At 39.4% G+C, this 13483-nt stretch overlaps 1 protein-coding gene across 11 annotated transcripts in view; it reads right to left on the minus strand.

Moving 5' to 3' along the window:
- The window catches only part of SUGCT (succinyl-CoA:glutarate-CoA transferase), an 858466-nt gene that overhangs the window by 837659 nt on the left and 7324 nt on the right, over window positions 1–13483 (minus strand). For 10 of the 11 annotated variants that reach the window (XR_012512230.1, XR_012512232.1, XR_012512231.1 and 7 more), the window contains exons 2-3: window positions 3652–3703; window positions 2089–2162 (exon numbers count right to left, since the gene is read on the minus strand). Coding sequence is in view for 5 of the 11 variants with exons in the window: in XM_074379788.1 (XP_074235889.1) it covers window positions 2089–2162; window positions 3652–3703 (126 nt within the window). In the remaining 6 variants the exon portion in view is untranslated. Of the gene's footprint in view, window positions 1–2088; window positions 2163–3651; window positions 3704–11509; window positions 11629–13483 lie in introns of all 11 variants that reach the window. The other variant, XM_074379790.1, reaches the window with a different exon arrangement.

Below are 13483 nucleotides of genomic sequence, written 5' to 3' on the forward strand. Positions count from 1 at the left end.
AGCAGACATTTAAAAACATGGACTGTGCCCTTTAAGTGCTTATTGGAGAGAAAGGGCACATAACAATGACACTTTCCTTTCTGAGATGGAGTTTGGCTCTTGTTGCCCAGGCTGGGGTACAATGATGTGGTCTCAGCTCACTGCAACCTCTGCCTCCCTAGTTCAAGCAATTCTCCTGCCTCAGTCTCTCAAGTAGTTGGGATTATAGGTGTCCACCACCATGCCCCATTAATTTTTGTACTTTTAGTAGAGACAGGGTTTCACCATGTTGGCCAGGTTGGTCTTGAACTCCTGATCTCAGGTGATCTGCCCACCTTGGCCTCCCAAAATGTTGGGACTACAGGCATAAGCAACCACACCTGACCAACAATGCTTTTCTAAGCAACTTTTTCAGTAACAGTTTGAACTAAACACCAAAATGCTAAGATGATACCAAATAAAAGTGAGAATTTTGTACACAGAATATATTAATTTGGTGAACAAAGGAGGAAGAAAGAACAGGAAAGATGTCACAGGAAAAACATAAAAGCAAAAAATTGATCTAGGCTTAGGTGTTTCTTCATCCAAAATCTTTAAAATTATAAAATGGGGAAATGTTTCTTTTATGGCCAGGAGTGGTAGGTCACACCTGTAATCTCAGCATTCTGAAAGGCTGAGACAGGAGTTCAAGATCAACCCAAACAACATAGCAAGACCCTGTCTCTAAAAAAACAAGGAGGTTGAGGTGGGAGAATTGCTTAAGATCCATGGTTGGAGGCTATGGTGAGCTATGATCCCACCACTGCACTCCAGCCTGGGTGACAGAGGGAAAAAATAAAAACAAACAAAAAAAAAAAATAGAAAAGAATGACTTAGTTGGAATATTTGGGGGTTTTTTTGTTTGTTTTTGGATATGGTCTCTCTCTGTCACACAGGCTTGAGTGCAGTGGCACGATCTCAGTTCACTGAAACCTCCACCTCCCAAGTTCAAGCAATTCTCCTGCCTCAGCTTCCCAAGTAGCTGGAACTAGAGGTGTCTGCCATCACACTGCCTCATTTTTGTATTTTTAGTAAAGATGGGGTTTCGCCATGTTGGCCAGGCTGGTCTCAAACTCCTGACCTTAAGTTATCCGCCTGCCTTGGCCTCCTAAAGTGCTAGGATTACAGGCATGAGCTGCCGCACCTGGCCTTGGGTTCTTTTTTTGCAGGAATTTGATTTTTTTTTCCTTCTCTCCTTCTTCTGTACCTTACTTCTTCACTTTTATCCTCCTTTCTCCTGGCCTTCTCTTTATCCCACAGTGAGGGAGGGTGGTCAGGTCCAGGTTAATATCAGCCTCAAAGGTAAAGTGAGGGTCTCAATATTCCTTATTGGCTGTGTGTCCCTAAATAAGTTGCTTTACATCTCTGTGCCTCCATTTTCTGCTTTATAAATTATTAATAATACCATCAGCCCATAGGGTTGTTGCAAAGATTAAATAAGCACAAGCAAAGCATTGAGAACTATGGCAATGTAGGTGTTGTTATCATCATTGTTATATGCTGTATCTCTACTTCTTCTTCTTTTTTTTTTTTTTTAAATAGAGTCTTGCTCTGTTGCCCAGATTAGAGTACAGTGGCACAATCTCAGCTCACTGCAACCTCACCTCCCAGGTTTAAGTGATTCTCCTGCCTCAGCCTCCCAAGTAGCTGGGATTACAGGTATCCACCAAACATGCCTGGCTAATTTTTTTTGCATTTTTAGTAGAGACAAGGTTTCACCGTATTGGCCAGGCTGGTCTTGAACTCCTGACCTCAAGTGATCTTCGCTCCTTGGCCTCCCAAAGTGGTAGGATTACAGGTGTGAACCACTGCACCTGGCCTCAGCTTCTAACAAAAGCCCTCAGGTACAAAGAAGAAAATGGTTTAAGCCTTCGCACTTAGCACACATAAAGAGTAAAAAGAGATAATTAGTGTTAGTTGAAAACAAAAAATGGAGAAGAAAAAGACAATCCTTTCATCTTGATTCTCTCCTTATCCCACCTACAGGTACACTAAACCTAGGTACTTAGAGAATTACTTTAAAATATTTATTAGTTTGTTTCTATTTTTTAAAGAGAGAAATGGCTTTACCTGGTCTCTCCACTTTTATAACTTCTGCTCCAAGATCTCCTAAATTCATAGTAGCAAAAGGTCCTGCCAGGACTCTACAACGTTAACAATGATAAATAAATTAATTACCATTGTGAAAATTTTTATATTAATTATTTTCTTAACAACCCATCAACAAAGACAAGCTCATGTAATGCTAGTAAGAATCAAAACAGTTAAAACTGCAATTTTGACATATGTAATAGGAGTTTTAAAAATATCCCCTTTGATCCTAGAATTATTTTTCTAGAATTTTATCCTAAGGAAGAAATCAAAACTGAGGGAAACATTTGTGTACAAAGAAGCCTAGTTTATAATAGTGAAAGACTAGAGGATGATTACATAATTTATGTGACATCGATATAATAAAATACTATCTTAAGTTTTTGTTGAATTTTGAATAACATAGGAAAATATTTAAAATATAACATTGTATTTAAAATGTGAGTAAAACTGTAATTTCAATATGGTTCCAATTTTTGTTTCTTAAGATTACACATAAATATAAGTTGGGAAAGACAAATACTACACTAATTATCTCTTAGAATGATATTACAGGAATTTTTCTTTTTTTTAATGGTGAAAAAATACACATATATTTAGAATTAGCCAGCTGGACTCAGTTTAGATGATCCCAATTTTGTTGGCAACATCCAAAGAATCATAATCAGGATCCAGTTGAACATGTGCCTTCTTCTCTCCATCAGGCAGAATCAGGGTGTTGACCTTGGCCACATCAATGTCATAGAGCTTCTTCACAGTCTGTTTGATCTGGTCTTGTTGGCTTTAACATCCACAATGAACACAAGTGTGTTGTTGTCTTCTATCTTCTTCATTGCAGACTCAGTGGTCAGCGGAAACTTGATAGCATAGTGGTCCAGCTTGTTTCTCCTGGGAGCACTCTTCCAAAGGTATTTGGACTGCCTCTGGAGTTGCAGTGTCTTGGGCCCCCTGAAGGTGGGCGACATGTGGATCTTTTTCTTGTGGCTGTGGACACCTTTCAACACTGCCTTCTTGGCCTTTAAAGGCTTCACTTTGGCTTCGGCTTTAGGAGGGGCAGAAGCTTCCTTCTTTACTTTCAGTGCCATCTTGTGAGCACGTGAAAAGGCTTTTTTTTTTTTTTTTTGAGACAGATTATTCCTGTTTCACCTAGCCTGGAGTGCAATAGTAAGATCTCAGCTCACTGCAACCTCTGCCTCCGGGGTTCAGGTGATTCTCCCGCCTCAGCCTCCTAAGCAGCTGGGACTACAGGCGCCCACCACTATGGCTGGCTAATTTTTGTATTTTTAGTAGAGACAGAGTTTCACCATATTGGCCAGGCTGGTCTTGAACTCCTAACCTCAAGTGATCTGCCCATCTTAGCCTCCCAAAATGCTGGGATTACAGGCATGAGCCACTGCACCCAGCCAGGAATTTTTCTTTTCTTATTTTCTTCTCTAAAATTTCAATATAAGCATATTAGTTCCTCTCAGAATTCAAAAAATTAAATGTTTTTGAGGAAAGGGAAAAACCCAATCACTAAAATGTAGATAAACCAATACAAACCTTGTTAAATCCAGAATTTTTACACCTTCCAATGGCTTTATATTCTCCATATCTGGAAAGACACAGAAAATATTTCAAGATAATTGATTAGTAATTTTTAAAAATTTTCACATATACCATTATAAGCTTGAAACAGATCGCAAGGACTACAGTGATTCTTAGCATGGGAGTCCACAGACCACACAGCTCTAGTTAAGAATACTGAAAGCTCAGCCAGATGCAGTGGCTCACGCCTGTAATCCCAGCACTTTGGGAGGCCAAGATAGGCAGATCACTGAGGTCAGGAGTTCGAGACCAGCCTGGCCATCATGGTGAAACCTCATCTCTACCAAAAATACAAAAATTAGCTAGGCATGGTGGCACAAGCCTGTAATCCCAGTTATTCAGGAAGCTGAGGCAGGAGAATTTCATAAACCCAGGAGGTGGAGGTTGCAGTGAGCCGAGATCGCACCACTGCACACCAGCCTGGTTGACAAAGCAAGACTCCATCTCAAAAAAAAAACAAAAAAAAAAAACAAGGAAAGTGATGTTCAGGGAGCAGAAGCAAGGTACAGAAACAGCCAGTTGAGTGAGTTACAGCTCAGCGTTTGCCTTATCAGAACAAGGTCTGAATAACTGGTGGCCTATAAGCCTTTGAGGTCCGGCTGCTAGGACTGGCTAAGAGTCAGCAATTGTTTATTATTATTTTTGAGATGCAGTCTTGCTCTGTTGGCCAGGCTGGAGTGCAGTGGCACGATCTCAGCTCACAACAACCTCCACCTCCCGGGTTCAAACAATTCTCCTACCTCAGCCTCTCGAGTAGCCGGGATTACAGGCACCCACCATCATGCCTGACTTTGTATTTTTGTGGAGACAGGGTTTCACCATGCTGGTCAGGCTGGTCTTGAACTTCTGACCTCAGGTAATCTGCCTGCCTCGGTCTCCCAAAGTGCTGGGACTATAGGCAGCACACCCACCTGAGAGTCAACAACTTTGTTATTGAAGTATATTCCTAAGTTAGGTTTTCAGTTTGCTTACCTGCTAAATTTGGTTGTGGGTTTTAGGTAAAAACTCAAGTATGTGAGTATGGAGGCTTTCTTAGTCCAGATTTTAGTTTGATGAAACAGTATAATAATGTAAATACTGAATAGTGATGTAACAAAATTTATGATTTGTCTGCATGAGTTGGGTGGAAAATTTTTTAAAAATTAAGATTTGGAAGGATGTAAAGTGCATGAATATTTGTTCAAATGGTAGTGAAAGAGAGCTAGTTTTTTTGTTTTTTGTTTTTTATGAAGACAGAATCTCACTCTGTGGCCCAGGCTGGAGTACAGTGGTATGATCTCTGCTCACTGCAACCTTCACCTCCCGGTTCAAGTGATTCTCCTGCCTCAGCCTTCCAAGTAGCTGAGATTACAGGTGCCCAACATGATGCCCTGTTAATTTTTGTATTTTTAGTAGAGACAGGGTTTCACCATGTTGGCCAGGCTGGTCTCGAACTCCTGACCTCAGGTAATCCGCCCGCCTAGGCCTCCCAAAATGCTGGGATTACAGGCATGAGTCACTGAGCCCAGCCTGAAAGCTAGTCTTTATAGTGCCTAAAAACAAAACAAAAGAATCAATAACATTATAATCAGGTTATTTAGCAATTTGGCAGTAAAAAATAAAAGAAACAACAAAAGAATTGAAATTTGTTGTTTCTGGGCAAAGGGAAGGGGCAGAAAGGCCCAAGGGGTTATTCTTTTTCATAATTAACATTGTAGAACTTCTGAACTTTTAAAACTAAGTATACCTAAAATTTTGATTTTAAAAATTAATAAATTAATAAATTATATTACATTCATGAACAGGGTGAAGTATCATTCTGTGTCTCTCCTGCTATATAGCCCCCTGCAATAGCTTTGATAAATATTTCCACTCTGAAGCTTTTACTGACTCATTGTACACATGGCAGCAGCATTACAGAGGAATCACAGTTGATCCTCAGATTCTGTATGTAGGAATTTGACTACTCACTAATGGCAGCTCTGTCACCCAGTCTGAAGTGCTCTACTAAAAATGCAAAAAATTAGCTGGGTGCGCTAGCATGTGATTGTAGTCCCAGCTACTCGGGAGGCTGAGGCAGGAGAATCACTTGAACCGGGGAGGCAGAGGTTGCAGTGAGCCAAGATCAAGCCACTGCACTCCAGCCTGGGCGACAGAGCAAGCCTCTGTCTCAAAAAAAAAAAAAAAAGTCTCACCAGACTAGCAAACATTTAAAAGATAACTGACTATTCAATAGTGGCAAAAGTGGGGTGAAATGGACACTTTCATATATTGTGGAATGTCAATCAATAACAATCTTTTAGGAGAGCAATGGATACTTTCTATAATATTTTTAAGTCTTTTTTTTTTTTCATTTCACTGAAAACTTTTTATTGGCCTTTTGGATAGAAATGGGAATTTGTTTGGCAGGAAAATGACCTTTTTTTTTTTTCTTTTTTTTTTTTGAGACGGAGTTTCGCTCTTGTTACCCAGGCTGGAGTGCAATGGCACGATCTCAGCTCACCGCAACCTCCGCCTCCTGGGTTCAGGCAATTCTCCTGCCTCATCCTCCTAAGTAGCTGGGATTACAGGCACGCACCACCACACCCAGCTAATTTTTTGTATTTTTAGTAGAGACGGGGTTTCACCATGTTGACCAGGATGGTCTCGATCTCTCGACCTCGTGATCCACCTGCCTTGGCCTCCCAAAGTGATGGGATTACAGGCTTGAGCCACCACGCCCGGCCAGGAAAATGACCTTTTAATTAAGTTTTCCTGTTGGCAGAATTTAATTGACAGAAACATTCAACAAGTATGCTAAGACACAGGCATAAAAGTGTTTATGGCAGAAATTTTGTTTTGATTTTCTGCTGTACTTTAGACGTCTTACAATCAACTTCATTTATTTATTTATTTATTTATTTATTTACTTACTTACTTATTTATTTAGAAAAAAGGTCTGGGCTTTGTTGCCCAGGCTGGAGTGCAGTGGCAGGAACATAGTTAGTTCACTGTAACCTTGATCTTCTGGGCTCAAGCAATCCTCTCACCCGAGCCTCCTCGGTAGCTGAGGCTACAGGCATGAGCCACTGAGTCCAGCACCTAATTAACTTTATTGATGAATGACTTACATATAATAATAATATATAATAAATTATAATATTCTTATCCAGGTATGGTGACATGCATGTTGCCCTACCTACTTGAGAAGCTGAGATAGGGGATCACTTGAACCCAGGAGTTCAAGGTTACAGTAAGCCATGATCACATCACTGCATTCCAGCCTGAGTGACAGAGCAATATCCTGTTTCTAAGAAAAATACACACACACACGCACAGAATACATACATTATATAAATAAATTATGTTATATAAATAGCAATATATATATATAATACATTATATATAATTTATATGATAGACTATATATTATTTCTACAAATACAATGAATTATACAATTAAGTAAATTTTGACAGATGTATACACCTGTGAAATCACCTTCACAATCAAGAAAGAGAACTTTCCATCACCTAAAACTTTCCCCTGCCCTTTGCAAACTACCTCTCCCTCAATTTTCAGCTTCAAATATCCACTGCCCTGCTTTCTGTCACTATAACTTAATTTTCATTATCTAGAACTTTATATAAATGAAAAACAGTATGTACTTTTGTGTCTGGCTTCTCTCCTTAAGCATAATGATTCTGAGATTTATTCATGTTGTTGCATTTTTATGAGTATATGCTACTGTGTGAATATACCACATTTGTTTATACACATTCAGCTGTTGACGGACATTGAGTTGGTTTTTAGGCTACAGTGAATCAAGATGCTATGAACATTTGTGTATAAATCTTTGTGAGAACATGTCTTCATTTCTCTTGTGTAAATACTTAGTGGAATGGCTGAGTTATATGGTAAGTGTATGTATAGCTCTTTAAGAAACTGCCAAAACAGATTTCTAAAACGCTTGCATCACATTGTATAAGAGTTCCATATGTTCCACATCCTTGAAACATAGGAATTGTTCATTTTTAATGTTAGCTGTTTGAATGGGTGAATAATGGTTTCTTGTTGTGGTTTTAATTTGCATCTCACTGATGACTAATTATTGTGTTGAATGATATTGTGTTGAATATCATTTCATGTAGTAGTTGGCCATTTAATGAAGCAAAAACTTTTAAACTGAATTCATTTAATATCAGGTAATGGAATTTTACTTTTATTATCTGATAAGAAACTCAGAAAGGACTTCTAGAACATATTTAAGTCAAAATCAATGAGTGAGTTTTAAATCGTTAAGAGTCAGACTGCCTGGATTCAACTCCCTGCTCTACCACGTACAAGCTAAGTGACATTGTGTGAGGTAACCCCACTTGTCAAAGCTTCCCTTTCCTCATGTGAAGCACCTGTCTCATAGAGTTTGCAAGTTTTAAATGAAATGTTGTTTGGTATACTCCCTGGCATAAAGTAAATGCTCAGTAAATGTTTGCAATTATTATTTTTATTTATGTGTGTATATATATATATATACACACATACACACACACACACACACACACCACACACACACACACACATATATATATATACATATATATATATATATATGTATATATATATAAATTTTTTTTGAGACAGAGTCTAGCTCTGTTGCCCAGGCTGAAGTGCAGAGGCACAGTCTCAGCTCACTGCAATGGCACAATCTCGGCTCACTGCAACCTCCGCCTCCCAGGTTCAAGTGATTCTGCTGCCTCAGCTTCCTGAGTAGCTGGGATTACAGGCATGTGCCACCACACCCAGCTAATTTTTTAATGTTTTTTGTAGAGACAGGGTTTCACCATGTTGGCCAGACTGGTCTTGAACTCCTGATCTTAGGTGATCTGTCAGCTTCAGCCTCCCAAAGTGCTGAGATTGACATGAACCACCGCACCTGGCCTGCAATTGTTATTATCATCATCATTATCATATATGTATTACACAGTCACACAATCTATTAAAGCAAATAACTTCTTGTTTGAAAACAAGAAAAGATAAACATATGATTATTCTAAGGAACAGGAAAAAAAATCACTTCTTAATGCACTATACTTAAAAAGGATATCTAGAGCTGTGTTTTGCCTATTTGTGAAAGAACTGATGGGCTGGGTGGGAGTAGGGAATGATTTCAAGGCATAAAACATTTGGAAAAGGAATAAATTGTAATTTGTTGAAATATATTGAGCAGCTTGTATATCTCTCCGTCTTTTTGGCCTCTAGTATGGAAAGCTATTATGATGATACAGCTGGTCACCCATGCAAAGAAGTATAATTATAACGAAGCTGCCATCAATTCTATGCTTGCCAAAGCTGCTTGGTAGGACTCCCCTAGTACTTGGCTCTAGGGTTTCCATGACACAAATAAACTTGAGCAACACCAGAGCAGGGATAATTGACAGATGCCCACACAAGTGGCTCATCTGTGACAGGAATCATGGCATCCCTTCCCACCCATACTAGCCAACTACTGAGATTAAAAAAAATTTTTAAAGGCCAAGTCACAAAACAAACTGCCCAAATAGCAACATGAAACAGAAACCTGTGATATATACCAAAATAATTTTTTAAATTTGATGATTTACAGAGAACTTAACCACCAGAACTTATGTGTGAGAAGGCAGAAAATGGGCCTCTTTTCAAAGCTTATGTCTTAATCTACTGAAGCTTTATCTGTAATAGTTGGCAAGATGTTTTCTTTCCAGCATGTGTCAAAAGTCATTGAAGAAGCACTGTTCCTAACAATCCAGTTTGACAGGAAATTTTAGGCTAGGAAGGCACCTGGAAAATTAGTATTTACTAGAAGACATTCCAGGGAAATTGTAATTTGGGAGTCACCAGACAATGATTGTTTTCAGTTTCCAAGTTCATGGGAAATAAGAAATAAGGTTTGTGGAAAAGGAGAGTAAAAGACCTTCACAGACTCAAGGAGGCTTCAATTCTATTCATCATGGAAATTCATGAGTATGTATTGAAATAATTACAGATTAATGACTCTCTCATCATCATCCACTTTATTCCTCTTTAACACTGCTACTCACAAAAGAATCACATAAAGATGATCATTTTTAATTAGTTTTCTTTCTCTGAAATCTCCGGAGGCAGAGAGGACATGAATTTTCAGCATCAAATGTTTACGCAAAATAAAAAATAAAACAAGAATTCACCTTCCAATTCATTTCCTGAAGCCTCTGTTACATTAAGAAAGTAAATAAACAAGACACAGTAAAAACAGAAAAAAATCCTCAACTTTTGCAATTAATTTCCATGTTATCTCTTTACATAACAATTAAAGGGCCAGGCGTGGTGGCTCACAACCATAATCCCAGCACTTTAGGGTGCCGAGGTGGGAGAATCACCTGAGCCAGGAGTTCAAGACCATCCTGGCCAACATGGTGAAACCCAGTCTCTACTGAAAACACAAAAATTAGCCAGGTGTGATGGCACATGCCTGTAGTCCCAGCTATTGGGAGGCTGAAGCAGAAGAATTGCTCAAACCCAGGAGGTGGAGGTTGCAGTGAGATGGGATCATGCCACTGCCCTCCAGCCTGGGTGACAGAGCTAGATTCTGCCTAAAAAAAAAAAAAAAAAAAAATTAAGAAAATAGAGCTAAAGAAAATTGACAAAATTGAAATCACTTATTTTGTAATCATTTAAAGGTAATAATTGGTAGTGTTTTGGGTATAAATCCTCTCAGAGATAGACAAGTGGGTAGGTGCATACATACATAGGTAGGTAGATAGATACACTATTTTGTTCAAAAAACTCTAATGTGCTAGATATTATATAATAACCTGCTTTTTTTTTTTTTTTTTTTGAGATGGCATCTTGCTCTGTCACCCAGGCTGGAGTGCAGTGGCGCAATCTCAGCACACTGCAACCTCCCCCTCCCAGGTTGGAGTGATTCTCCCGCCTCCGCCTCAGCCTCCTGAGTAGCTGGCACTACAGGCACGTGCCACTATACCTGGCTAATTTTTCGTATTTTTAGTAGAGATGAGGTTTCACCGTGTTAGCCAGGATGGTCTCTATCTCCTGACCACATGATCTGCCCACCTTAGCCTCTCAAAGTGCTGGGATTACAGGTGTGAGCAACCACCCCCAACTAACACTACTATTTTAACTAAAACTTGAGAAATTTACAGAAAGTACGGTACAAAAAGGCCAGAAGAAAAGGTTTGGAATCATGAGTAAAGCATGTCACAACCAAAGTACAAGTCAGTGCCAATCCCAAATCTCATTGTTCTTTCTATGTTTTCCAGCTTCTCTTGGAATTATGTTGGAGTCAAATGACTGGGATATTGCCAATGAAACACAGGCAAAAATAATAAAAGCCAGTTCCAACTCTGACCTTTAAAAACACCCCATATAATCCTCCAGGCCTCTACCCCCCTTAGAGCCCACAAATTTTAAATAGTACAGCTACATAGACAAGAAAGATGTTTTTATTTTAATGAGCTGCTGAGATTGGGCTAATTTATACTGCAGCACAACCCAACCAGTCCTGCCCAATAAAGATGCCAGGCATCAGAGGCAGCGTGAGTTTTGAATGAGTTCACACTCTCAACAACTAGGAAGTCTATTTCAGGGTACACTGTTTTCACTGTCCTTTTAGTGGCAATCTTCAAAACTGGAATATGGAAAGACTTCCCTAAGCCTGGGTAAGGTGACTTACACCTGTAATCCCAACACTTTGGAAGGCCGAGGTAGGAGTATTGCTTGGGCCCTGGAGTTTGAGACCAATCTGGGCAACATGGCAAGACGCCATCTCTACCAAAATAAAAACAAAATACAAAAAAGTTATCTGGGAATGATGATGCATACCTGTGGTCCCACCTACTCAGGAGGCTGAGGCAGGAGGATCACTTGAGCCCAGCAAGTCACAGCAATGAACTATGATGGCACCCCTGGACTCCAACCTGGGCAACAGAGTAAGACCCTGTCTAATAAAAAGGGAAAAAATACTTGTCTAAGAGATACATGAATTGTTTCAATAAATCAATTTCCAGATTTTCAACTTCCACAGGTATTCTTTCCTACAATTGATCAAACTATAAACGAGCCTTTCTTCATGGTAAGCCTTCTACTACGCAAAGGAAAGCAGATTCCTAACATAGCCCAGCTCTTACTCTCACCTTAGTTTACAGTATAAAATTTACATAAATGATGATAACTTTAAAATATCGACTTAAAATATGCAAAGAATTGCTTTTCAAATTTTAGGATTTGAAAATCACTAGGAATTGGTATGTGGAAGGGTGCAAAATGGTATCAATTTATAGATTTTATAAATCAATCTACAGTTATAGAATTCACAACCAAAGTAAACAAGACAAAGGAAAAATTTCATAGATGTTCAGTCTTCTTCAACTGGCCATCCTGAAGTTAACCATCCAGAGGATAGAAGGATATTAAGTATATCCCCTAAGAAGTGTTTCACATTATTACATTAAAAATATTTAAGTTTTTAATCTCTATATTTATTCATTCTTGTAACCTGAAAGTAAACACAAAGTTTCTGCAGCAGAGATCAGAGTTATAATTACTTAAGTCAAGAAATAACATCATCTCCCCATACCTAATACCCTATAAACAATGCAATAAAAACCCATTGATTGGTAAGGGTTGAACCACAGGAGAAGAATCCCAAAATTCTGAATCTGTAAATTTATACAGGATAACTGCCCAGCTGCCACCTTCGCCTAAGAAAGAGAAAGAAAGCTAATCTACCTTTGGTAAGCAAATTCTCCTTGGGAAGAAAAGGGGAAGATCCCTGAGTTCCTACTCTTTGGAATATAAACGTCTCCAGGAGAAGGTAAGATAAGCATGACTGGGTTTATAATCTTGGAATATTTCCAACGTTCTAGGTTTTATATCCCTTAAGTCATCTTTTAACTTCCAAGGCTTATCCTTTAACCCAGGTTCTATTTTTCTATGCTCAGAAAGCCCTGACCATGCAGAAACATGAAAATATTTACCCTTTTCTTCTTCTTTCTTTTTCTTTTTTCTTTTTTTTTTTTTTTGAGATGGAGTTTCACTCTTGTTACCCAGGCTGGAGTGCAATGGCGCGATCTCAGCTCACTGCAACCTCCACCTCCTGGGTTCAGGCAATTCTCCTGCCTCAGCCTCCCGAGTAGCTGGGACTACAGGCCGCGCCACCATGCCCAGCTAATTTTTGGTATTTTTAGTAGAGATGGGGTTTCACCATGTTGACCAGGATGGTCTCGATCTCTTGACCTCGTGATCCACCCGCCTCGGCCTCCCAAAGTGCTGGGATTACAGACATGAACCACCGCACCCAGCTTTTTTTTTTTTTTTTCGAGACAGAGACTTGCTCTGTCACCCAGGCTGAAGTGCAGTGGTGCCATCCTGGCTCATTGCAACCTCTGCCTCCTGAGTTCAAGCGATTCTCCTGCCTCAGCCTCCTGATTAGCTGGAATTACAGGTATGCACCAACATGCTTGGCTAATTTTTCTATTTTTAGTAGAGACAGGGGTTTCACCATGTTGGCCAAGCTGTTCTCAAACTCCTGATCTCAAGTGATCTGCCTGCCTCGGCCTCCCAAAGTGCTGGGAATAGAGGCATGAGCCACCATGCCAAGCCAATATCTGCTTCTTAATAATACATAGTAAAACTAATCATAGATTTCTATTTGTAGCACTTGTTAATCCCTGACACCTACCTAAAATAGTGGCTTTCAGATCATTTCTGTAGAGCCTTGGGAATTCCTCAGTAGTACCCTCAGAAGCCTCTTTAGTGGTGGTAAGTGGGTAGAGGGGTAGTTAAAATAGGAGTACA

Source organism: Saimiri boliviensis, chromosome 10 (genome assembly GCF_048565385.1).
Source record: "Saimiri boliviensis isolate mSaiBol1 chromosome 10, mSaiBol1.pri, whole genome shotgun sequence".
Classification (NCBI taxonomy): Eukaryota; Metazoa; Chordata; class Mammalia; order Primates; family Cebidae; genus Saimiri; species Saimiri boliviensis.